A 27,504-nucleotide genomic window follows, 5' to 3' on the forward strand; every position below is an offset into this window, starting at 1 on the left:
AGTTTTGAATATCTGGAAGATGTATGCAAATTTGAGCCACCCCCTTTTTTTCATAAAACAATGCATTTGTTTTGGAAAATATAGAAAGCAATGGATTTGCTATCAAGGTGTGGAAAACGTCTGGAATTTGGTTTCATTTGGAAAACGAAAAAACAGCGTGAAAACGGAACAAAGATGATCAACATGCTGTTATGGAAATTTTGATACGGAAGCTTCTGAACTCAAATATGTATCCATATTATACACAAGTAATGAAAAATGTAAGAGGATGTCGAGATGGTATGTCAAAAAGCATGTAAACAAGGTAGGGATGGTCACAATAAATTATCATGTGAAATCATCCTCACATCTTCCTTTGAATAATGGTTGTGCCCTGTCCATCTCTCTGTCCATTTGCAATAATGTTTTTTTCCCCCACTGTCCTCATCACGATTGATGCACATTTTTCATCATGCGCACTTTTCAGACACATGTGCGTGTCAATAGGACATACTTCCCTGCATAAATAACCAGTTGATATTCATAGAATACTTACCCTGCACCGTCAACTTGGTGCAAACTAACTCTTTCGTTTTTGAACGTTTTTTTTCTTTGATCCAAAATGGCTGCCAGACCACGTGCGTGATGACATCATAAGTTTATATTCTCGAATATAATTGTTGCGGAGATCATGCTCAATAAATTTCAAACTGATCAGACTAAGCATTGTCCCTGTCGAATGATGACGTCATGATTAAGGCACCAATGACGTCATTGTTCACAACACATATTCACCATTCGGAGTTCTTTACAATGAGCCATCTTTCAATTTTTTTTCCATGGAGCGGTTTTGGAGATATAGAGGTGCAACATTTTTCGGTTTTTCCAAGATGGCGCCTGTACCACGTGACCTCTGACGTCATGATTATCATTAAAATATTCTACAGGAGTCGCCGGTCCTATGGTGAAAATTTCGTGTCAATCGTGACAAAAATTGCACAGAAAAAAAAATTCGCACAGTTTGGATCAAGCATTGTACTTGTTGAATTATCACGTCAACATTAAGTTAACGATGACATCATTAACATAATATCTTATTCCCCATGGGGAGTACTTGACAATGCACCATGTTTAAAGTTTTCCCATGCAGCGGTTTCAGAGATATAGAGGTTCAACATTTTTCGATTTTTAAAAGATGACGCCTGTACCACGTGATCTATGATGTCATAATTACCATTAAAATTCTACAGGAGGAGGCGCTCCTATGGAGAAAATTTCGTGTCAATCGGACCAACGGTTGCAGAGAAAATGTTTTTCACCCCTCAGCCCAAATTGGGCTAAGGGGTATTGTCGTCACGGGCGTCCGGGCGTCCGTCGACTTTTGGTTTCCGTTAATTTCAAGGAGAACGGCTTGTGCGATTAAATCCATTTTTGCAGTGTGTGTTGGGGTTGGGTAGCGGAAGGTTCCTTTCGAAAATGGGCGCGCTGCGATTTTCAATATGGCCGCCACGGCAGCCATCTTTAAATTGGTTTCCACCATGCATGGGCTGAGGGGTTACGCTCGCTTTTTGTTTTAATACTGATCATATCAAGTGTTGTCCTTGTCGAATTGTGACGTCATAATGAAATCACAGATGACATCATCATTAACACATGTTATTCCCCATGGGGAGTACTTGAAAATGAGCCTTGTTTAAGTTTTTTCCATTGAGCGGTTTCGGAGATAGAGGTGTAACGTTTTTCCAAGATGGCGCCCGTACCACGTCACCTATGACGTCATAATTATGAATAAAACATTCTACAGGTGTAGGTGCTCCTATGGTAAAATTTCGTGTCAATCGGACCAACGGAGAAAATGAATTTTAAAAATGCAGACACGTGTGCAACCGATTGCCGAACCGCTTTTCACTTCGCGAGCACAGGGTATAGATCGCAGCTCTGATTTGTATACTTCATTGATTTGTATACATTTCATCTCCCCTTCCTGTTCAGGCTGGAGTTCCCCAAGGAAGTGTGCTGGGCCCTGTGCTTTTTCTGGTCTTTATCAATGATCTCTCTGACTCTCTGGAAAATCCTCTCTATCTCTTTGCTGATGACTCCACTCTCTGCCGCTCCATTCCTCTTCCCTCAGATAGGCAGTCTGCAGCCTCCTCACTCTCTGAAGACCTGGACAAAATCACAGACTGGTCAAACAAGTGGAACATGTCTTTCAATCCTGCCAAATCTCACTCTCTTACTATGTCTCTCCGAAAAGATCGACTGGACAACCCTCCCATCTACTTTCTCAACAATCCTCTCCAAGAAGTTCTGTCACTCAAGCTTTTGGGTCTCACTATCTGCCATGATCTTTCTTGGGAAAACCACATTTCCAAGCTGGCCTCCAAAGCCAGTCGCCGACTGGGCATCCTCCGTCGTGCGAAGTCCTTCCTCGGCACACCTGAGCTCCTCACCACATACAAGGCTTTCATCCGCAGCTCAATGGAATACTGTTCTCCCCTATGGGCTGGTGCTCCTGCCTCACACCTGGCTCGGCTTCACGCTGTTGAATCCAAAGCTTTCAAAATCATTGGAATCTCCCGCGATGAAGCTATCTCTGAGGGCCTTTCACTCACTCACCGCAGGCAGGTAGGTGGTCTTTCTGTCTTCTACCGACTCCTCTCCGGCCTTGCTCCCCCAGCTCTCTCCGTGCTCTGTCCCCCAAATATTCCTACAGGTCGCACAAGATCTGCCAGCAACCCTCTGATGGTTAAACTGCCGAAATCTCGGCTCTCTGCTCACCTTCACTCTTTCATTCCTCTTTTCTCCCGCCTGTGGAACAAACTCCCACACTCCCTTCAATCCCTCTCCTCCCTCCAGGTCTTTAAAACAGCTGTTCACCACCATCTCTTATCTTCCCCCATCCAAAACCTTGATCTTTTCTACCCCCACTAATTCACCCCAGATCCACCTTGTTTGAAATTCCAACTTATTTCCTGGAAATCCTGGCAGTGTCCATATGTTTATACCTCTCCCACCCCCCCCCCTTCACATGCCTCCCCCCCTTCACATGCCTCCCCCCTTCACATGCCTCCCCCCCAAAGCCCTCTCCCTCCCACAGATCTCTCGATGTCTCCATGTCTCTCGGTCCCTGCTCTCAAATGTTGTGTTTGTGTCCTTCCCCGTCTCTCCCCATCTTGTCTACCGCTCCCGATGTTATTTGTTTTATGTGTCTGTTTGTCTTTCTGTGTGATTAATTTTCGCTCTTTCACGAGCCTCGATCTTGTATACAAAAAAAAAAAAAAAAAAATTGTACGAGGTATTACTTTCAAACTGACCTTCAGATATGAACTGCAACATTCGATTGCTGTCAGATTGATACGAGTGTTGGTGAGGCATGTACACTTGTGAAGTTATTTCTGGTAGATTTTGGGTGGCTAAAACAAAACCTCGTTTTCTCTTCCTCTAGGGTCCTACATCACCTGTTGGAGGGGCCCTACGGAATGCATAATCCGGAGCCAAAATCTATCAAGTGACCGGGCTTGTCTCGAGTTCTGGTGAGAAGTCAGAGTGAGTTTATGTCAAGTCTCGGGCAAAATTATAAGTTGTCTTGTTCGCAGTCAGTTTTACTAACTTGCATTCCTTCTTTCTGCTGACATTATCCACCTTTCCTCGCACAACTCATTTAAAATTTTTAATTGTTTAAAGTCCTGGTCACATGTAGAACTAGAACGGCGCTCAGTAGAGAGCAAACCTCCACCTGGTTGGCCATATCACTCAATGGTGAAGAATCACTTTAAAAATTCTACTAGCCGGATCCGAATCCGGATATTCACCAAAATTGAATCTGTTCTTCCTTGTCACACACACAACCTCTACTCCAAGTTTCGTCCAAATCCATCCATCACTTTTTGAGATATCCTGCTATGTATTGTTTTTGGCCCCATCTCCCAATGGTGAAGAATCACTTTAAAAATTCTACTAGCCGGATCCGAATCCGGATATTCACCAAAATTGAATCTGTTCTTCCTTGTCACACACACAACCTCTCCCCAAGTTTCGTCCAAATCCATCCATAACTTTTTGAGATATCCTGCTATGTATTGTTTTTGGCCCTATCTCCCAATGGTGAATAATCACTTAAAAAAAGAAAAATTCTCATATCCGAATCCATATTCAGATCTTTACGAAAATCGATCCGTTTGTTTGTCCGTTTGTGAACAAAATATCTCAAAAAGTTGTTGACGGATTCGGACGAAATTTAGCAGAGATGTAGCGTATGCGACAAGGAAGAAATGATTAGATTTTGGTGAAGATCTGGATCCGGATTCGGTTACGAGAATTTTTAAAGTGATTCTTCACCATTGGGAGATAGGGCCAAAAAGCGATACATAGCAGGATATCTCAAAAAGTTGTGGACGGATGATTTTGATTAAATGTGATTCTGTATCGTGATTTTCTGATCTACTCTGGGATACAAAACGTAAACTGTTCACCTGGCGTAAGTATGCTCACTACTGGGTGCCGTTATAGTTATGGTTGTAGTTGGTCATCTTTCTCCATGTGACCAAGGCCTATGGCTTTTGGAATACCTTATATCTACTTGAAAATGGACAATTATAATCTAATCAATTCGTCCTTGTCAAACACACAACCTGTCCACCAAGTTTGGTCCAAATTTGTCCACAACGTTTTGAGATATCCTGCTCACAGACAGACAAATAGACTAGAAATCACTCATGGAGTGACACTTTGTGAAACCGAACGAAACTAAAACAGCACTCGGTAGAGCGCATACCTCCATCAGGGTGAACAGTTTACCTTTTGCTTCCTTGGTCGGCCACCTACAAACACAAAAAATTCAGAACGATTGCTTCAAAACTGTGGACAATATTTTTTTGACAAACAAACAAAGAAGAAAGATGTTTGAGAGCACGATATTTGCGAAATCCCTAAAATAAATTTGTCATAAAAAATAATTGTTCGTTGAATTTGGGGACCTGATTTGCAAATAATATTCAAATTTCAAGTTAATCGGATGAAAAATTAAGATTTTAGAAATCAAAACTTAAGTTGATCTTTAGCCTATATTGATTGACCTTTTTGTGGAGGTTGGTCTAAAAAATAATTGGTGGTTGAATTAAATCGCCAAATATACAAATACTCTTCAAATTTTAAGTCAATTGGATTGAAATTGATGATTTGAGAAATTTGGCCTGCGTTGACCTTTTGACCTTAAAATATATGATGGTTGAATGCAGTGACATGATGTAAAAATCCTCTTCAAATTTCAAGTCAATCAGATGAAAATTGACGATTTTAGAAATTAAGCCCATGTTGACCTTTTGATCTTTAGACCTCAAAAATAATTGGTGGTGGAATTGAGTGACCTGATATGCAAATCTTGTCAAATTTGAGGATTTTAGAAATATCACCTAAGTTGTTGACCTTTTGGCCTATTTTGTCCTTAAAAATAATTGCTAGTTGAATTCAATAACCAAATATGTAAATCCTCTTCAAATTTCAAGTCAATCGGATGAAAATTGACAATTTTAGAAATTTGGCCTATGTTGACCTTTGGCCTATGTTGACCTGTTGGCCTATGTTGACCTCAAAAATACTTGGTGGTTGAAATCAGTGAACTGATATGCAAATCCTCTTCAAATTTCAAGTCAATCGGATGAAAATTGACAATTTTAGAAATTTGGCCTATGTTGACCTTTGGCCTATGTTGACCTGTTGGCCTGTGTTGAACTCATAAATTAATTGGTGGTTGAAATCAGTGAACTGATCTGCAAATCTTCTTCAAATTTCAAGTCAATCGGATGAAAATTGACAATCTCATAAATTCACCTGATGTTGTTGACCTTTGATCTATGTTGACCTTCTGTAATTTTGACCTCAAAATCAATAGACTTCTTCCTTATGACCAACTGCACCATTTGGTGAAGTTTCGTGAATATCGGTTTAAAATTGTGACCTGTAGGCGATTGACATACAGACAAACAACCAGACAGAATACCACACGTGACCAACCAATATACCTTCGGTGACGGAGGTAACAAAATATTCTTTGAAAACTACTTTTCATTCCGGCTCATGGAAGAGCAGCAGCAAGGTAGAAGTTGTCAGGTCGATCAACCATCAGCGAGGCGAACAGTGGCAGAGGACACCAAACATATACAAACACCTTGGATGGGAGTAAATAATCTGCAGTTAGATTAAGGGGACAGGTGCTGTCATCTGTTGCTTTTTCTCACCCAGGTACTACATGTATGGACGTGATGTCTACAAGTTGTCCGTTTTGGTTGGGACAGGGACCGAGGACGAACAGATTCTCTGGTCCAAGCAAGGCAACCTTGGAAAATCCTGGCTTCCTGGACAAATCTACCTTAATGAGACGGATACATTTTGGGTGAGTTTTATAATTTTACCAAGTACAGACTCTCTTGCTGTAACAATGAAGCCAATCTGTACATTATAGTGTTCGGCCGTGCTCATTTCAAGTGTTCCTCACTTCAGGTGTTCTTCACTTCAGGTGTTCCTCATTTCAGGTGTTCCTCACTTCAGGTGTTCCTCACTTCAGGTGTTCCTCATTTCAGGTGTTCCTCACTTCAGGTGTTCCTCACTTCAGGTGTTCCTCATTTCAGGTGTTCCTCACCTGAAATGAGGCCGTGCTCATGTCAGGTGTCAAAGTTTTATGCCAGACGGACTTGGGCATTGTTATAGGCAAAGTAATTCACAGCTCGTCGCATAAACATGCACAAGTCAGAAACAATGTGAATTTTTGAATTTGAATTTGACTGAATTTGAAGAAATGCTGAGGCATTCTGTTTTCGGGTTGTCCGTCCGTCCGTCCATCCGTCCGGGCTGGCTAAACGTCGTTTTTCTCAGCAACCTTATGTCCGATTGAGACGAAACTTTCAGGGTAGGAGTGACACCCATGCAGAATGTTGTTATGATAATTGTGACGTCATATGTCACGTGGTATGGCAGCCATTTTGGATTAAAAGCAAATAATTAAAAAATTATTTCTCGGAAACCGCTGAATGGAAAAAATTTAAACTTCACACATTGTCAAGTACTCGCAATGGGGAACAAAATCATGATATTGCTGACATTATAGGTAAAGTGGTATAGAACCGCCTTTGGAGGCCATTTTTCCCCGCAGAGCAGGGTTGGTACCTTTTTTTGGGCACCTTGGTCCTCTTTTTGAAGCAATGTTTTATGGCCAGATGCTCTTCCTACTGCCAACCCTGTTAGTCGCCTCTTGCGACACACAGGGAATTACCATGCAAGCTGGTACTCAATTTGCCGACCTCAGAAGGATGACAGGCTGAGTCAACCCCCCTGGCGTTAATTCAGCGATCGACCGGGATTCGAACCCAGGATCCTAGGAATCCCACACAGGCATCCTAACCGCTAAACCAACACCGGGTTAGGTGAAGTGGTATACCAGTCAAACATGTTTTAATCGAATTCCTAATGTTAAAAATCTGAAATTGCATGCACATTATCTATGACCCATTTGTATTGAAATATTAAATTTATGACATCATAGGTCACATGGTTTGGCAGCCATGTTGGATTGAAGGAAAATATTAAATAATTATGTCTCTGAAACCGTTCACCCTATCAATGCGAAATTTTACAAATATCATCTGACAGCACTGTTGCATATAGTTTGAAAATGATTATGTCATAGGTCACGTGGTTTGGCAGCCATCTTGGATAGAAAAAAGAACCTTATCCGATCAACACGAAACTTCACAAACGTGATCTCCTACCCATACATATGCAGCGTGATGGTATCTACCCGTTGTGGGACTATGCGGAGGCATATTGGCGACACAGTCGCATTGATCTCGTTTGTTAACGTTTTCATCGTTCCTTGCACGACATGATGGATGACTATTCTGTCACACTCCTGATTTGAGCTTTCTAGATATTGGAAAGGTCTGGGCAAGTTAGACAATCTCTGAGGGCATAGCATTTGTTTTTTCTTTGTCGACATGTTGTTATGACTGGTGCAGTTTAACATCTAGTTCATAATTGGCCCCTAGGATTGTGCCGTGAGAAAAGGCAGTGAGTGCTTCACCCTAGGTATTGGTAGCACGGACAAATGCTGGTTCATTGTCAGAAACATGAATGGTATTTACCCTGCGCTTGCGAAGCGAAAAGCAGGGCTAGGCATTCGGGTGCGTAAGTGTGGCGTGTCTACATTTTAAAAATTCATTTTCTTGGCAACTGTTGGTCCGATTGACACTAAATCCGCCTTTGTATTAAAAAAAAAAAATCATAATTATGACGTCATAGGCCACGTGGTACTGACGCCACTTGGAAAAAATCACATCTCGATATCTCTGAAACCACTCCATGGAAAAAAAATTGAAACATGGCTCATTGTAAAGAACTCCGCATGGGGAATAAGTGTTTTTAACGATGACGCCATTGGTGCCGTAATTATGACGTCATAATTTGACAGGCACAATGCTTAGTCTGATCAGTTTGAAATTTATTGAGCGTGATGTACGCAACAATTATATTAGAGAATATAAATTTATGATGTAATCGCTCTCTGATTTGGCAGCCATATTGGATCAAAGAAACAAAACGTTCAAAAACAGAAGAGTTGGCTCGTACCAAGTTGGCTGCGCAGGGTAAGTATTCTATGAATACCATCTAGTTAAGTCATTAAATGATCAGCAAACAGCCACACTTGTAAACCAATGATTTCAGATTTGAATTAAATTAAGTTGAACTCAGCAGCAACTTAAAGACACTTGGATAAGAAAATCTCGGGCAGCATGCAGGGGCTTGATTGCACATAATCCTATCTTGCTAATAAGACTTAGATATAAATATAAATGTTTCTGCTTGTTTCTCTCTAATGGTGTGCATTTGTGACGTTTTGTATTTTTATTACTGGTTTTTTGCAGTTTGTGTTTAAGGCTGAAAGGACTCGACGTGGAACTGAAAATGAAATATCTTTGGATGATATTTCTCTAACCATGGGTCCCTGTCCAATAAGGCCCAGTCCTGAACCGAAGCTACTCACCACTGCTGCTCCCTTACCTAGTAAGTTGTACCCTGATTGGATCTCACCTTCCCTATCGCCATGATACTTTGTCTCTCTTTGTGCCTGATTGGATGATTTCTGCACACGACTAAGGTTGTGGACCCATTGATCGGAAAGGTTCTGAGGTTGAGGGTCGAAATCTTTAACAAGGATGGTATGCAGTTGATGATCACTGGATGTTCATTAAATCAAGCAATCGTTAAGTTGAAGGAATCCCTCAGATCTTTCTTGAATCCCTCAGATCTTGATTTTTGCATCTGAATAGAATCCCATCAGAAGCTATGAGCATTGTGTTGAACTTAGTCCAACATGGGGCTTCTGGATTGGGTCTCATCTGTCCGTCTGTGTGTGAGTCCGCAACCATATCACAGAGATGTATGGACCAATTATGTTCAAACTTGGCATAAAGATTATGAATGATGGGTTACATATACACGTCATTTTCTTTCAAGATGAGATCCAAGATGGCCGACTGGTGGCCTACTTGTTACTTAAATATGTCCCCAACCAGTTCTTGAAAATGCATGGTCCGATTTTGTTCAAACTTGGCTGAAGCACAGCTCATGATGGCATATATATGTACTTCATTTTATTTTGTGATCTGATCAAAGATGGCCGACTGGTAGACTGGCGGCCATTTTAGTTGTAAAAAAACCCCGATATTGACCACGTCCTCAACCATTTCTCAGACATGCAGTTACCGATCTTGTTCAAACTTGGCACACAGAAAATGAAAGATGGCTTACGTATGCATGTCAATTTCTTTCGAGATCAGACTCAAGATGGCCGACTGGTAGAATGGCGGCCATTTTAGTTGTAAAAAACCCCGATATTGACCACATCCTCAACTATTTCTCGGACATGCAGTTACCGATCTTGTTCAAACTTGGCACACAGAAAATGAAAGATGGCTTACGTATGCATGTCAATTTCTTTCGAGATCAGACTCAAGATGGCCGACTGGTAGAATGGCGGCCATTTTAGTTGTAAAAAACCCGATATTGACCACGTCCTCAGCTATTTCTCGGACATGCATGGCCCGATTTTGTTAAAACTTGGCACAAAGACAAAACATGAGAGTGCACATAGGCAGAAGATTTTGTTTTGTCATCCGACCAAAGATGGCTGACTGGCGGCCTTTAACTCGGTCCAGCAAAATTACTAAAACCACGGGGGCTATGACATTTTATGTCTCTTTTCTTCTTGTTTTACAAGGAAGATTGTAATTGATTTAATGAAGGGATTGCTATAAAGGTGTCAAAATATTTACAGTATGTTAACTGTTATTTTATTCGATATTGTGTTTCTCCAGAGGACTGTGGAGGACCCAGGATATTCACGGAAGCAAATTCAAGTTTCACATCGCTGGGCTACCCTTCAAGATATCCAGAGGAGGCTGACTGTACAGTCCTTAGACCTATTTGCTTACTCACAACAATGATGTTGCTGCCTCATGATAATTAAATAATGAAGATGATATGTGATCCACAGTTTATTAAAGGAAAACCGGTCATGGGAATTGCTCACCATAAGTCACTGCTAGGTGAGAGATGGGCTTATATCTCAAAGTGGCACACTATACATGATACAGAAAGAATAGTAGGTTATGAATAGCTGAGGTGTGTGATGGCATAACCTACAACCTGTTTACACCAGCACTCGTTACCAATTTGAAAAAATACCCCTCCATCCAACCCCTCTCTGGATTAAAAACAAAACTTGTCAAAGGACTGAGGAGCTCCTAGTGAGCCAACGTCCAACCATATCTGGTGCCAAACGGTGCCTGGGGACGTCCTCCTGCAGTTGGGCTAGCCATTTCTAAGAGGTTGGTGCCAGAGCTTATCGATCGGATTTCTGAACTATACCCTGGTACTGAGAGTACTGTGGGATGTGGTGATTCCATCTCTGGCTTTTATTTATTTTTTTGTACACAAGATCGAGGATCGTGAAAGAGCTAACATTAATCACACAAAAAGTCAAACCGACACATAAAACACAAAATAAGGGAAGCGGTAGACAAGATGGGGGAGAGAGGGGGAAGGACACAAACACAACATTTGAGAGCAGGGACATCGGGAGAAATGTTGGAGGGAGAGGGCTTCGGGGGAGGAGGGAGGGAAAGGGCTTGGGGGGAGGTGGGAGAGGTATAAAACATATGGACACTGCCAGGACTTCCAGGAAAGAAGTTGAAATTTCAAAAAAGTGGATCTGGGGTGAATTAGCGGGGACAGAAAAAATCAAGGTTTTGGATGGGGGAAGATAAGAGATGGTGGTGAACAGCTGTTTTAAAGACCTGGAGGGAGGAGTGGGATTGAAGAGAGTGGGGGAGTTTGTTCCAGAGGTGGGAGAAAATGGGAATGAAATAGTGAAGGTGAGCAGAGAGACTTGATTTTGGCAGTTTAACCATAAGAGGGTTGCTGGCAGATCTTGTGCGACCTGCAGGAATATTTGAGGGGACAGAGCACAGAGATAGCTGGGGGAGCAAGGCCGGAGAGGAGTCGGGAGAAGACAGAAAGACCACCAACGTGCCTGCGGTGAGTGAGTAAAAAGGCCCTCGGAGTTAGCTTCATCGCAGGAGATTCCAATGATTCTGAAAGCTTTGGTTTCAACAGCATGAAGCTGAGCTAGGTGTGAGGCAGGAGCACCTGCCCAGATGAGGGAACAGTATTCCATTGAATTGTGGATGAAAGCCTTGTATGTGGTGAGGAGCCCAGGCGTGCCAAGGAAGGACCTAGCACGACGGAGGATGCCCAGTCAGCGACTGGCTTTGGAGGCCAGATTTGAAATGTAGTTTTCCCAAGAAAGATCATGGCAGATAGTGAGATCCAAAAGCTTGAGCGACAGAACTTCTTGGAGAGGATTGTTGAGAAAGTAGATGGGAGGGTTTTCCAGTCGGTCTTTTCGGAGAGACATAGTAAGAGTGTGAGATTTGTCAGGATTGAAAGACATGTTCCACTTGTTTGACCAGTCTGTGATTTTGTCCAGGTCTGCAGAGAGTAAGGGGGCTGCAGACTGCCGATCTGAGGGATGAGGAATGGAGCAGCAGAGAGTGGAGTCATCAGCAAAGAGATAGAGAGGATTTTCCAGAGAGTCGGAGAGATCATTGATGAAGACCAGAAAAAGCACAGGGCCTAGAACACTACCTTGGGGAACTCCAGCCAGAACAGGAAGTGGAGATGAGAGAAATCCGTTCAGGCCCACATGTTGAGTACGACCAGAGAGGAAGTCCGCAAGCCATGCGTGGAGATTTCCATGGATACTATAGGCGGAGAGTGTGGTGAGCAGAGCTGGGTTCCAGACCGTATCGAAGGCATGTGATATGTCAAGTGAGACAGCTCTGATTTCCTGTTTGGCATCGAGAGCCTGAGCATTGAGGACCTCCATCCATTGTTGAGACAGCAGAAGCAACATGTCCAGAGTAGAATGACCTGGTCTGAATCCAAATTGATGATCGGAGATGAAGCCATTGGAGAAGAGGAAGGATTTGATATCCGAAGCAATGATGGATTCCATGACTTTGCTGATAATTGGGAGCAGGCTGATTGGTCTGTATTTGCAAGGATCTGTTTTTTCACATTTTTTGTGTAAAGCTGTAATGTTTGCTGATTTCCAAGATGCTCGCAGATGACGTTGAGCAAAAGAGAGGATGAAAAAGAACATAGAGAGGGTGAGATAGAGCAGCAGAGCACTATTTTAGGACCCGTGGGCCGTCTGGTCCAGTTGCAGAATCAGAGTCGAGGTTTGACAAAAACTTCTCCACCCTGTCAGGAGAGAAGGACACAGAGTTTAGGAGCATTTGGGTTGGACTGGGTAAGGTGGGATGGGTTTGGGACACAAGATTTTGAGGCAAACACAGAGTTGAGGCATTCGGCTTTGTCATGTGTGGTGTCAACTGTGTAGCCATTTGAGGTAAGGGAGGAGGTGGAGGGGGAACAAACACCAGAAACGGATTTGTGCAGACACCACCAGGATTTGGAGGAAGGAGACAGGTTTGAGTGTTCATTCTGAGGGTGGAGAGATAGTGCTTCCTGGCACTCCTGAGGGTAGACACACACTTGTTCCGAGCTTGGTGGAAGGAACTGAGATTGCCTTCAGTTGGATTAGCCTTCCAAGAAGCAGAGGCAAGTTGTTTCAGGGCAACTGCCTCACCACAAGATTCAGTGTACCAATGTACCATGGACGGGAGGAAGGGGAAGACAAGTGAATACGAGATGGGATAAATCTGTGCATGAGAGAGAGCTGTTTGCTTTGGAAGAATTCCCAGGAAGAATTGATGTCAGAGGCAGTAGAGAAGGGAGACCAGTCCAGATGATTGATGGCTGCTTGTAGACCGTGCCAGTCGGCCTGAGTGAAATGCCAGACTCGTCGACGCGGAGGAGGCTCTCTTTGAGAATGGCCAGAGAGATGTCCACTTCAACAAACACATGATCAGAAGAACCGATTGGAGCAGATGAGCAGCAGACATTTATCTGTAGTTACTAGAATTCGTCAAGGGTGTGTGCTGGCCGCCACACTTTTCTCCGCTTGTATGAACTGGATTCTGCAGAGGATGTCAGAGAGATCTAGGTGTTGTGCATCATTTGTGAATGTCATGATCTCTGACCTTGATTTTGCGAACTATGCAGTCATCTTTGCGGAGACTCTGGATATCCTTATTGGGGCCATTAAGGTGCTGAATGAGTAGACGGAGCCAATGAGATTACAGGTCACAAAACGAAGATCCAGGCTTTCAATGACATCACGGATGTCGCGAGGATGTTGAGGTCACAGAGTGATTCACTTACCTTGTCAGTGATATTCATGTCTCTGCATGTTGTGAGCTAGAGATCGATATACATCTGGGTCGGACCTGGGGAGTCATGGATTCTGGACTATGGGGTGTGGCACTAAAAGGAACCTATGCAGGAGGACGAAAGTCTGAGTCTTTAAGTCCTTCGGCATCCAGTCTTGCTCTATGGACGTGAGACTTGGACTCTGACCAAAGACTTAACTCCTTCGGTACCAGGTGTCTTCGGAGAAACCTTGGCTATCGCTGGTTGGACATTGTGTCTAATGAGCATTTGCTGAGAGAGTCTCAGATGAGATTTGTTACGTGTATTGTCCGTGAGCATCAGATGAAGCTGTATGGACAATGGACATGTGGCTCATTTTCTTGATGCGGATTCTGCTCACCTGATTCTCTCAGTGAGGGAGCCTTGTAAATGGAGGAAGGCAACGGGTGGTTGCAGCAGGTTGATGGGTATCTCATGGAGATGGGGATGGGTCGGGCATCTGACTGGGTGATTAACAGAAAGAGTCACCTGGATTACCAGAGGAAAGTGGACGAGGTGACGCGCTGCTTTGGCGCGTGCTCCCATACGTGACCTGACTCTCCAAGTCTTGTTTTTCCTCAACATTTTTATCCTGGTTTAAGAGCTTGGACAAGTGTATACTAAGATGGTCAGGAAGATGGTTTATGACCCGGTATGAAATATGTCAGTTTAAATGTATGCAATGGAGTGGAAGGAATGTATGGAGGCAAAACGTCTGAAGGTGAATATCGGAAAGACTAAGGTGATGGCAAGTGGTAAAGCATGTGGTGAGGTGGAAAGAACTGGGAAGTGGCCATGTGCTGTGTGCAGGAAGGGTGCCGGAGTGAACTCCATTCAATGTACAACGTGCTCTGAGTGCGTTCATCAAGAATGTAGTGGTCTGAGAGGGTCATTAACCAGTGTGGCAGCTACATTCAAGTGTAAGGTGTGCACAGAGGGAGCTGCAGTGGAGGAAATCTTTCGTTGGATATTGGAGACGGCGTGAAGCTGGAATGTGTGAAACATTTTGTTACCTAGGAGACATGCTGAATGGGGAAGGTGGATCAGACTCGGCAAAGGTTGCTCGAGTGAGATGTGCACTGAATAAGCTTCAGGAACTGAGTGGCGTGCTGACGAGGAGGGGAGTGTCGTTGAAGCTGAAGGGAAAGGTGTATGCTGCATGTGTGAGAAGTGTTATAATTTATGGGAGCGAGACATGGTTAATAAACGTAGAGCAGCAACGAAGATTGGAAAGGGTGGAAATGCGAATGGTTCGATGGATGTGCGGAGTATCGTTGAGAGAGAGGAAGACACATGATGAATTGCGAAAAATCATGGGAATAGAGCCTGTGATTGATGTTGTGAAGAGGAACAGGTTGAGATGGTTTGGTCATGTGTTGAGGAAGGATGAAAGTGACTGGTTGAGAAGAGTGATGGAAATGAATGTAGAAGGAAGTAGAGGAAGTAGAGGACGGAGAAGACCGAGAAAGACTTGGCTAAAGATGGTGGAAGAAGAAATGCGGGCAAGGGGGTTCACAAGGAGAGATGCAGAAAATAGGGCAAAATGGAGAAGATTGTCATGGGGCCCGCAAGGCTAACCCCCGCTCTAGCAGGGAAAATGGCCTTAAAATGCCTGTTGTTCTGTTGTAAATGGACAGTGTATGTGCGTTACCAGAGGAAAACTGGTTTAGCTTGGCAGCTCGTGCAGCATTGGCATATCCAGGTTCACACACACATTCCTTATGATTGCCAACTCCACCATAGGGAGTATAATGGTGCATGTGTGGGCTTTTCAGCTTCTCTCTCCCGTATATGATGCTGTGTAGTATGGAAGTGCAATATGACCTTCTTAAGGTCATGCATGGGTCCAATTAGTTATTGTTGGTTTCGATTTGATGCCAATCTGGAGGAAACCTTCATTGGTCTGGAGGAAACCTTTCCATGGCGAGGTTCACATATGACTTTGTGATATGTCCGGATAGTTGTAATTGCCGGAGTGTGATGATTTCAGAGAGAGGATGTTGTGCTGTGTGCCTTCTGATCTCCATCTGCTCCATATGTCAAGACAAGGATAAAGCAGACAATGGTATTGTCTCTGTTTGGTTTCCAGTTGTATTCTTGACTTCCACACATTCTGATTCAGAGGTTACATGAGACCTCTGTTGAGGAAATGATCTGAAAAGCCAAGAGGAGCATAATATATGATACAACATGTATTCCTAGGAAAGCTGGACATGAATAGGTCAAAGGTTACAGTTGAGTTGACCGAGAACCAGCCATTCAACATGTCGGCAGCCTAATTAACTACAAAGCAGAAACCCAGAAAAAGGATGAGCAGATCGGAAGAGGTCCATGCTGTTAGCAGAGAGGGCCCTATAGATGGCGTCAATAGAGGAGTGGGGTGGGGTTGGGGATGATACATCTTTATTTAAATATTACACCACTTCAACAAAATAATTGGGTACCATCGAGAGATTAAAGTAAGTAAAATGGTGGAATTACAAACCCTCCTTTATATATTCCCATTAAAATCTGTGGACTACCTCTAACTCTCAGCAAATCATCTACCTGAACATTTGTACCATATCTTTCAAAACACGTTTTTACGGTATTGTGCAGTAAACAGTTTGGTTTGGTTGCCTCAGGTTTGTGGTATGTGAAGGCCGCTCCTGGATTGAATGTCCTGCTTAACATCACAGACCTGGATCTTGCGCTTGGTAGAGATCTCCTGGATGTGCTCGATGGAGAAGAGTACAACACCACTCGATTAGGTACCACAAACCCGAGTGCAACACAACCCTGTAAAACGCATGCACATTTCATCAGGTAACATGATTTGAGTGTATACAGCACCACCCAATTGGATCGCTCGGTTAGGTAGTGGGTAGAGCGTCTCCTCTGAATCTGGGTGGTCAACCGGTGGTTCAAACCCTGACCAAGTCATAAAAAGGATTAAAAAAGCTGTACATGTTGCTTCCTTGCTTGACGCTCCGCATTTAAAAGGATAGAACATGGACAAACCACCATAGATTGGCAATCACAGTGCAGGCCTTGATGGGTGTAATGGCAGGCCTTATCCTGCGTTGAAGTTCCCTGTAAGGGAACATATATTATGTATACTAAAAACCAGGGGGGGGGGGGTTATGTTATTATAGTATAAAAGCATGTAAAAATTATGGGTTGGAACAGTTTATTTAACGGTACAGCCTTGTGAGTGTGCCAAAGTCTGAAGCCTCGGCTTCGTGTCAGGTATTGCTTATATCTTCTTTATGTATTAGACATCATACGGATGTAAATGAACACTCGTTTTAATATGCGTGCTTTGCACATCACGTGAAGAGAATTTCACCTCCCGGTGTCTTGTATTTATTGTTATTTCAAAAAAACCGCTTTTGTACACCGCCCTTGAGGCTCGGTTTGCAAGCCACCGTCTACAATTCCAATAGAAGAGATGTAATTACTCATTTATGGAAAATGTTTTTCGAGTTTGTTTTATCCTCGAAAATAGACGGAAGTGAACACACTTTCGTGTTAAAAGATTGGCCTTTAAAACCTAGCCTTATGAAGGGGGACAGACAAACACACAAACGGACTGTTTTATACGGTAAATTGTTTTACTGTAAAGCTGCAGCGACGTAAGTTAACCGTCGCCTTTATGGCCAGATTTACAGTCTGAATCCTGAACTCATTGCATAAAGGCAAAAGCCAAATCTTCAGAATAAAAGGAGGAAATATAGAGGAAAGTAAATCCAGGACAATGCAAAAGAATTCTGCACACAAATCACATATTCCCACTTCAATACCAGAACACAACGTACAAGATAGTACTGACAAGTACTCTGACATACCACGTTGCAAGGAGAGGACTCGAGTCGCATTATCTGGACAAAATACCATGATGGGTTTTCTTTTTTTGCCTTTTGATTGAACATGTTCAGACGTCGGACATAAGGGATACACACACATACAGTACAACCTCAAATCAAGGGCAAAATCCATTCCTGTGAATCTTTCCATCCACCAATTATATCTGCTGTGACTTTATCCTACTTTTCTTAAGAATATTGTATTCTTAAGAAAATAATATTGTAATAAATTTCTTAAGAATATTTCTTAAGAATAAGAATATTGTTTCTTAAGAATGTATATTCTTAAGTTTCATTATCATCATATAATTATAATTCATAATTTCATTTATTTTATTATTCAATTCAATTTCATTGATTAAATTTTAATTAAATATTAATTAATATTAATTATTAAATTATTAATCGTTATTAATTATTAATTAATTTTATTTAATTAAATTAATTTTATTATTATTATTATTATTTAATTCATAATTTTTTTTTTTTATATCATTCATAATTATATATATATCCTAAATCATCTTCCACTGTTTTTCCCTTTAAGCCACACTCACTGGGAATGGACCATTCCAGACCTTGGCTTCACAGACAAATCTTGTCACTCTGCACCTGACGTCTGGTAAACTCACGTCTGGTAAAGGATTTGCAGCCAATTACATCACGGGATACCGTCTGGGCCTCCCACGTGAGTCTTCAATCCTAACCCAATCCAGTCATGGTCTCTTCTTACAGTTTGCGGCTTGTTGTACATGCTTCCAAAGAGCTTCAAAAGTTTTTGGCATGGCTATCCTACCAGATGGTAGATGTAATGTTCTGCCAATAATGCTGAACCTGATGATGTCGAAAATTCCGATAAGATTTTCAAAATTTCTTGCAGCCCCATGTACAGAGAAGGAATTCCGATGTCAGGAAAGCAAAGACTGCATTTCTATGGATACAGTGTGCGATGGGAAGAATGACTGCAACGATGCTTCAGATGAAGTTGATTGCAGTACGTGGTTTGCTTTCACCAAACATCTATATTATAATAGGCGAAGGTGATCTGTCTGTCTATCTGTCTGTCTGTCCGGGGGTGTGGCTTACTCCGTTTAGACAGTAGCTCCACCCATTCTGGGAGAGGCTTCATGTAAACAAATATCCACCATTTTATTACCTCGAATAGCTTTGATGCCTGTTTAGTTAGGCCCGTGCTGTCTTTCTCTCTCACACAGGTTTATTTCAACTCTAATTCGATATATCATTTCATTTTTAACAGTCGCTAATATAGTTTTAGACTCGGTTGAAAAAAAACAGGAAGAGAATCCCATGAAAGTTTCCGTTTATAGAACGAAATGATTTCTCAAAGGCCTGTAAAATAAAGCCCATTCATTGAGTCACCCTCGCGATTTTATCTCAAATTCACCATCTGATTTAATTTTTATCGATGGTTTTAGACTCGGTGTCACAAATAATTGAGAACATTCACACAAACACGGGAAAATGCAGAGATATATTTTGAAAAATCGCGCCACGATGATACACGAAAATACACCGCCTAAAATAACAGTCGGGGAAAATGTCGATATATATTTAAAATTCGCTTTTTATTTTCCATTAAGATATATTACTTTTACTTTTGATGACAGTCGTCACAAAACGACATATATTTCTTCGTTCTTATTTCATTCAACATTATTATCCGGAAGTAAAATGTTTCAGGAAATTACCGAGAGATATTTCTTCGTTTTTTTTTATTCGTTATGTGCGCATACACTTTAAATAGGTTTATTTGAAATCTTTAATTTTCACAATGTAATTTACTTGCCATTTGATGATTATGAGACACTTCCTCTTGAGGATCGTGACAATTCATGCGTTGCGTGGAAACTTCCATTTCCAAAATGAATGAGACGGGAGAGGAGTGAGGAGTTGGAGAGTGAGGAAGTGAGGGGCGAGGGGTTGGAGAGTGAGGGGCGATGGGTTGGAGAGTGAGGAGCGAGGGGTTGGAGAGCGAGGAGCGAGGGGTTGGAGAGCGAGGAGCTAGGGGTTGGAGAGCGAGGAGCTAGGGGTTGGAGAGCGAGGAGCTAGGGGTTGGAGAGCGAGGAGTGAGGGGTTGGAGAGCGAAGAGTTGGAGAGCGAGGAGTGAGGAGTTGGAGAGCGATGAGCTAGGGGTTGGAGAGCAAGGAGTGAGGGGATGGAGAGCAAGGTGCTCGGGGTTGGAGAGCGAGGGGTTGGATAGCGAGGAGCTAGGGGTTGGAGAGCGAGGAGCTAGGGGTTGGAGAGCGAGGAGCTAGGGGTTGGAGAGCGAGGAGGTAGGGTTTGGGGGGTGAGGTGCTAGGGGTTGGAGAGTGAGGGGCTAGGGGTTGGAGAGGAGTTAGGGGTTGGAGAGTGAGGAGCGAGGGGTTGGAGAGCCAGGAGTTGGAGAGTGAGGAGCTAGGGGTTGGAGAGTGAGGAGCGAGGGGTTGGAGAGCGAGGAGCGAGGGGTTTGAGATTGAGGAGCGAGGGGTTGGAGAGCGAGGAGCTAGGGGTTGGAGAGTGAGGAGCGAGGAGTTGGAGAGTGAGGGGCGAGGAGTTGGAGAGCGAGGAGCTAGGGGTTGGAGAGTGAGGAGCGAGGGGATGGAGAGCGAGGCACTAGGGGTTGGAGAGCGAGAAGCGAGGGGTTGGAGAGCGAGGAGCTAGGGGTTGGAGAGCGAGGACCCAGGTGTTGGAGAGCGAGGAGCGAGGAGTTGGAGAGTGAGGAGCAAGGAGTTGGAGAGTGAGGAGCGATTGGAGAGGAGAGTGAGGAGCGTTTGGAGAGGAGAGTGAGGCGCAATTGGAGAGGAGAGTGAGGAGCGATTGGAGGGGAGTGTGAGGGATTTGAGAGGAGTGTGAGGGATTGGAGAGGAGTGTGAGGGATTGGAGAGGAGTCGGAGTAAGTATTGGAGATGAGTGTGAGGAGGTATTGGAGGGGAGTGTGAGGAGGAGTGGGATTGGAGAGGCGTGAGGGTGGAGAGAGGAGAGTGTCAGGTGGAGAGGAGTGAGGGGTCACATATTATGTGAAATAAATAAATTGTGTTCATTACACCATTTCTGGATCTGATTAATTGCCAGTAACCATTTTGTAAAATTTAATGTGCAGCATCTAAATCAAGACGTCCAAATGTCACACACGTCCATGCCCGTGGGATTCCCACGGGTGACCCCACCAGTACTGTATATTGCTCATACCTGTGATTTACCAGGTAACTCGCATCCTGATTTCAAAGTGAATAAGGATGCCCTTCAGCAGAATATGATTCGTTTAATACTGCTATATCTGCCATGGTACCATGAGAGGAGCACTTTATTAATTTATTAACTTGTTAATTAATACAGAAGTCGAGGCTCATGGAGGAGCATTGCAAATGATGCCCAACTTTGTCTTTTGCAATTAAAGACCACCCTGCCAGGTAAACCTAAACTCATTCTCTGTAGATGAGAATTTTTTTCTATTTACTAGGTTGATGACGTCACACGTTAACCTTCGGCTCATTGTTTCCATGATACGACATGACACACTTTGCAGGTTGGATGCTTTTATAGTCTATCCATTCCACTGCAGTTTGCCCGTTCTCTGAAAAATTGCACCAAAAGCCATTATTCCAGCCCTGATTTACGGTACTACCTGTGCTACCGAAGGTGGACGGATGTTGTGTGTTTCACCCCTTTTTGTCTGTCTGTCTGCGGCAGGCTGTTTGTGAGCACGATATCTCAAAACGTTATGGGTGGATTTGGACAAACCTGATTGACGAGTCGAGTGTGCGACAGGGATGAATTTATGAGATTTTCGTGAATCGGATCCAAGAATGTATTTTATTTTCTATGTGATTCTTCATCATTAAGAAGTAGGGCCAAAAACAATATATAGCATGATATCTCAAAAAGTTGCGGACGGATTATGACCTAACTAGGTGGATGAGTCGGACAGGTGACAAGAACAAGCCGATTCGATTTTGGTTCAGATCCGGATCCAGATCCGGCCTATTAGTGGGATACAAAACAAACCGTTCAGCCTGGCGGAGGTATGCGCTCTACTGAGTTCTGTTCTTGTTGTTTGTTGTTGGTGATTTATTTGTTGTATTCAAATTAATCGCTTCAATAAACCAGCTCGAAGTCGCATCTATTTTTCTAAACAGAATAAACATCAAAAACATTTTTTTATTAACAGGCAAATGCAACGTTCCTCTTACTCACAAGGGTCCGTGAGTCCAAACTGATTCAGTTAATCTATCAACATTAATTAAACACTTATTGCTGAGCATAAACCTTTGGCTATAGATTGGCCTCAATCAGAATGGAGACTTGTGCCGATGATTATTTTACACAACTTAATTTTCTGCTTTGGCACCTGCTAGACAACCATTTAGCTGAACAAACTTTGGATGAGACAACCATTTTAATCCTCACATACTTGCTTCCTTAGTGATGCTTTGGAGAGGTAAATATGTGGGACAAGGTGTGGCGAGAGGATTTCTGCCCCCAACATGGCACAGCATCTGTGCGGATGACTCTCTCATGAACTTGGATCAGCTGATCTGCTCGACCCTACACTACCCGTAAATCTTTCTCCATCTTTTCATAAACTTTTCTTACTTAATATATATTACATGAAGCATGCATGTACATATGCGTAAAGCATAGAGTACATTACAGCTTTATATAATTTGTTTTGCTGTATATATGGACACTTGTTCTTTCGCCAATCACAGCTGGTTACATCCATCCAAAGCCCACCTATGGAAACCCAGGAATGCTCCCAGCACAGTTGATGTTATTACCCTCGCCATAGGAGATTGTATTGCATTTCAGTCCGTTTGTTTGTCCGCACAGAATAAATATGATTTTTTTCTGCAACCGTTGGTCCGATTGACAGGAAATTTTCACAGTCGATGCACCTCCTCCTGTAGAATTTCTTAATGATAATTATGACGTCATAGTCACGTGGTATGGGCGCCATCTGGGAAAAACCGATAAAATTTGCACCCCTATATCTCCGAAAGCGCTGAATAGAAAAAATTGAGGCATGGCTCATTATAAAGAACTCTCATTGGGGAATAACATATTGTCCTCTCAACCTGGAGATTAACACTGCTGGGTGACGAATAGCCGTAACGGTTTTAACTCCGAGGCGTGTAGCCGAAACTGGCGGTTGGTCCGTCGCGTGCGGGTGAAGGAAACCAGGTGCTTACCTGGACAAAACACACGGGTTGATTCCTGAAACCCACAGCAAAGAAACACGACACATAAAATGCAACACCATAATGTAATGAAAATAAATGCAATACGTAAGTGGTGAAAATGAAAGGTGAGGTAAAACTAAATCCTACTTTGAGACCTCTCCATTCAGACACAAATACAGACAAGGGAAAAGCGAAAATAAAATAAATGTTCTTTCTAGTCGGCAGGCACTCAGCTCTGGTCTTGACGAGCACTTTGGTGGGGTCGGTCGACGAGAGGACCGCACGTCAAAGCGCCCAAAAATGGTGCCGGCTGATTGCGCGAGCACACCGAGCCATGCAGCAGGCAGCCAAACGTCTTCCGCTCAATCCCGGGCCAGCCAGCACAACACGCCCCCCAGCTCTCCCTAAGAGCACCACAGACCAGCAACACCTCCTCCTTCGACTATTCAAAAGTTCCACAAAGGCTCCGAAAACTCTTCACAAGTGCACGCGGGCCACACACAGTCGAGGAGAGAGAGAGAGAGAGAGAGAGAGAGAGAGAGTCTTCTTCTTCTTCTTCCTGCCCTAAAACCTTCCAGCTCTGATGTCACCCCGACGTCATGCCGAGCGCAATTGGTTTACCCCGTCTCCACGACCAATGACGAACTTCGCGATGTGGCCTGCTGGCTTTGCTTGGCGTGAGCGTCATTAAGGCGCGGCTTACACAATGATTGGCAATGCCCGGCACTGTCGGCAATGGTGGTTATTTAATGTACATTTTGCATGGCCGGCCTTGTAAAGGTAAAAACGTAGGGAAAGCCACAGGAGGCAATCACAAACTGGGGAAAAACTAACACCGCTCCACCCCCCGTGTGAAGACACAAAAAAACCTTAAGCTCCAGTTTCCTTACTTAATACATCGAGATGTCTCCTACGCGTCCACAGTCCATGCTAATACTATACAATCCTACCTGTACTATGGTAATTCATCCTCTACCCCCACAAACGTAACAATATGTTAATGATGACGTCACAATTTAACAAGCACAAAACTTCATCCGATCAAGATGAAATTTCTTGAGCATCATCTCGGGATAAATTGGTGGAGAAAAAAAAAAAGATGACGCCATCGGTCACGTGGTTCGGCCGCCATATTTGTTTTAACACAAAAGCCTTAAAAACCACTAAAAACACGTCCTGGCAAGGGTCTGCAATCTCTAATTGCTCCTACTTGTTCTTGTATTGCTGAACACTTTTGTCAAAAAAAGTGGTGAGGAAGAGGGGAAAAGCTCAGCTTGAGTTAGCCTATATACCCAACAAGGCCAGAAGCAGAACTGCAATCATATATGCGAACAATGGAAGTGCCCGCATGAAAAAGGTAGATGGCACATTTTCCGGCAAACAGAAGAGAGTTTTCAACAACCATGATGAAAACATGTTCTTCGGGGGATATTGCGATAAGTGTGCTGCAAGGATCACTGGGACATTTCTTTCTTTCTTATAAATGAAAGCAAGATTTGACGTTTCTAGTTTGAAGGTAAGCCAAACCGAGCACGTGGTAGGGTGGGTATTGCGGTGGCCGAGTGTACATTTGCGGTGTCTTTTGGCATCCTGGTGCCATCAGTTGTGAATCTTGTGATTCGATTTTATCAGCTGTTGTGGACAAGTTGTCCATCGTCGAAAGTGTTTTCAGCTGCCATTATTGCACGTGGTTTCGTGGAAATCTCAGATCTGTTGATGTTCTGTTTGCTGCACTTTTTAATAATACGGTACTAACATTGAACCCGACTCTACGCTGATGGTAGTTGAACAAAATAACTTGTATATTTTACAATACACCGATACAGTTTATTGACAATCAATATATTATTTTTACCCTGCGCTCGCGAAGTGAAAAGCGGGGTTAAGCATTCACTGCGAACGTGTGTCGTGCGTGTCTGCATTAATAAAAGTCATTTTCTCGGCAACCGTTAGTCCGATTGACATGAAATTTTCACCATAGGAGGGCCTCCTCCTGTAGAATATTTTAATGATAATCATGACGTCATAGGTCATGTGGTACAGGAGCCATCTTGGAAAAACAGAGAAATGTTGCACCTCCACATCTCCAAAACCGCTGAATGGGAAAAATTGAAACATGGCTCATTGTAAAGAACTCCATATGGGGAAAAGGTGTTAACGATGACGTCATTGGTGCCATGATTATGACGTCATAATTCGACAGGGACAACGCTTCGTCTCATCAGTTTGAAATGTATTGAGGGTGATCTATGCAACAATTCTATTAGAGAATACAAATTTATGATGTCATCGCTCACGTCGTCTGGCAGCCATATTGGATCAAAGAAAAAGTTCAAAAACAGAAGAGTTGGCTTGCAACAAGTTGACTGCGCAGGGTAAGTATTCTATGAATACCATCTAGTTTACTACATGTAACGCCTAGTGCTAGATGTAACGCCGCAATGACGTCCCAGCAGAAAAAGCGTGGCAAACAGAGGGACGGATGGGGAAATCCAGATACTTTAATATTAATCACACCATTTCAGTTGATGATGTTGGTATACCTATTCTGATTTACCATCGATTGTGAAGGAAGCTCAAGTTAATGTCTTTGCAGACACAGCCAAGGCAGCACACCCCTGAATGCTTCTGGTTATGGACCCTACGCTATTGCGAATGTGTCGGACTCTGGCAATCTGATTCTCAAACACAGGTATCAACACCTCACGCACATTGTACATTCAGGTAGGAATTTGGAAATTGGATTGCGTAAGGTATCAGCTTCACAATGACCGATGGTTTTTGAAAGGTACCGTGGATTTTCATTTGCCCGTCCACAGCAGGAGACAGGGTTTTGTAATCACTTCTGTGTGTGTGTGTGTGTGTGTGTGTGTGTGTGTGTGTGTGTGTGTGTCTGTCTGTCCGAGCCATAATTTTTTTCTTTTTTTCTTCCCACCATTTGAGCTGTTATCATCAAATTTTCACCCAAGCTTTATTATGATAATATGGAGAAGGCAAAATAATAATAATGTCAAAAGGCCAAAGGTCAGCCTCACATAAAATTATCAATTTTCATCCAATTGACCTGAAATTTCAATTTACCATTTGAGTTTTGTCATCAAATTTTCAATAATATGAAAATTAAATAAATCATTAATATGAATAATATGAATTTATTTTCAATAAATTATCATAATATGGAGAAGCAAAATTGATAATTTGGTCAAAAAGTCAAAAGGTCAAAGGTCAGCATCACATAAAATCGTCAATTTTCATCCGATTGACCTGAAATTTCAAGAAATTGCATATTGCATCACTGAATTGGTTCACCAATCAAAAGCTGCAAGCCGATTGTTTTTTTTATTTATAGATCAGCAGGTCAAAGGTCAAGGTTGCATAAAATTGCAAATTTTCACACAATTTCCCTGAAATTTAAAGAATTTGCATATTGGGTCACTGAATTGGTTCACCAATCAAAAGCTAGAGGCTGATTTCTTTTTTTTTTTAGATCTAAAGCTCAAAGGTCAAGGCTGCATAAAATCATCAATTTTTATTTTGTATTTTAAAAAAAACAAAACCTCGTTATTTTGACCATACAGAAGAAGAAGAAGAAGAAGTTGAGGCCGAAGAAGAAGAAGAAGTAGCAGAAGTCTAATACAAACGGGCGCAGAAGGCTTTGCATTTTCAGATGCTTTCTTGTTTTCTATTGTTAAACATACAAAGAGCGTTAGCAAATCGGACATGTGGTTCCCTTTGAAAGATGGCGTACTCCATCATCAACGTTGTGCTTGCATTAAATGGACATGGATGATGAATAGACATGTGAACACATAACGCTTTGCTTCGGCACTTATTTCTAATCGATACATTGCTCTGCTGTTGCTTTTGGCTTGTTGAATATTAAACGATACAAGGCGAGTGGTGGAAATACATGCTCTTTAATTTCCGGTTATGTGGGAATATGACATTCCGAAAAAAACAAAAACTTAAACATGTGAGGAAGACATTTGGCCGATCATACGATGTCATATTCCCAATTACATGTCATATTGACATCCCAATTACATAACCAACTACTAGTTATATAGTTACCTCAAGTCGTGAACGTGGTGATAAGTTGAATTATGAATCATGTTGACAAAGATATTGTTGCGGATCTTCGAAGCCCGTTCCCGTTACAAAGGGGAGATTAAACCCCTTTTCCCCCCTGGGTCTTCGAAACCGCGAGACCGAGTCGCCACTTCCCGGCAAACGTGGAAAAGTGTTTCGGGACAACTTCGTACGTACCTTTGGTACCCACGCCGCAGCGGAAGCGGGGATCGAGTCTCGCACGAGCCACGCTTAATTGAGTACGCCCGAGCGGAATGCGTATCACGTGACTCGTGCTGTTACTTCTCTATTGGAACCTGATTAGAGCGGTTTTATTCGTACCATGCGAAGTCAATGATGGAAAAGACAGGACTGTAGCGACCCATGGGTCCCCCAAAGCTCGAGACCAGCAACAGAATCTCCTGGCCCAAGCCGGTGACGTAACCGGCGGCCAAACCGCGGCGCCGAGGTTATAATCCTTTGCACCTGTCGGTCACATGACCACCAAAGCGTGCCACGCCTGAGAGGCGGGGCTTTGGTTCTGATGTATGCTTTTTGGTTTGGAT

General features: G+C 42.9%; 1 protein-coding gene across 1 annotated transcript in view; it reads left to right on the plus strand.

Moving 5' to 3' along the window:
• The window catches only part of TMPRSS15 (transmembrane serine protease 15), a 99,121-nt gene that overhangs the window by 22,828 nt on the left and 48,789 nt on the right, over positions 1–27,504 (plus strand). Inside the window, exons 4-12 of the mRNA XM_078767035.1 lie at positions 3,425–3,512; positions 6,220–6,370; positions 8,895–9,033; positions 10,347–10,436; positions 16,470–16,595; positions 18,238–18,378; positions 18,571–18,684; positions 22,114–22,246; positions 25,467–25,562. Coding sequence (XP_078623161.1) covers positions 3,425–3,512; positions 6,220–6,370; positions 8,895–9,033; positions 10,347–10,436; positions 16,470–16,595; positions 18,238–18,378; positions 18,571–18,684; positions 22,114–22,246; positions 25,467–25,562 — 1,078 coding nt within the window. The remainder of the gene's footprint in view (positions 1–3,424; positions 3,513–6,219; positions 6,371–8,894; positions 9,034–10,346; positions 10,437–16,469; positions 16,596–18,237; positions 18,379–18,570; positions 18,685–22,113; positions 22,247–25,466; positions 25,563–27,504) is intronic.

Source organism: Myxine glutinosa, chromosome 1 (assembly GCF_964187855.1).
Source record: "Myxine glutinosa chromosome 1, kmMyxGlut1.1, whole genome shotgun sequence".
In the NCBI taxonomy this organism is placed as follows: Eukaryota; Metazoa; Chordata; class Myxini; order Myxiniformes; family Myxinidae; genus Myxine; species Myxine glutinosa.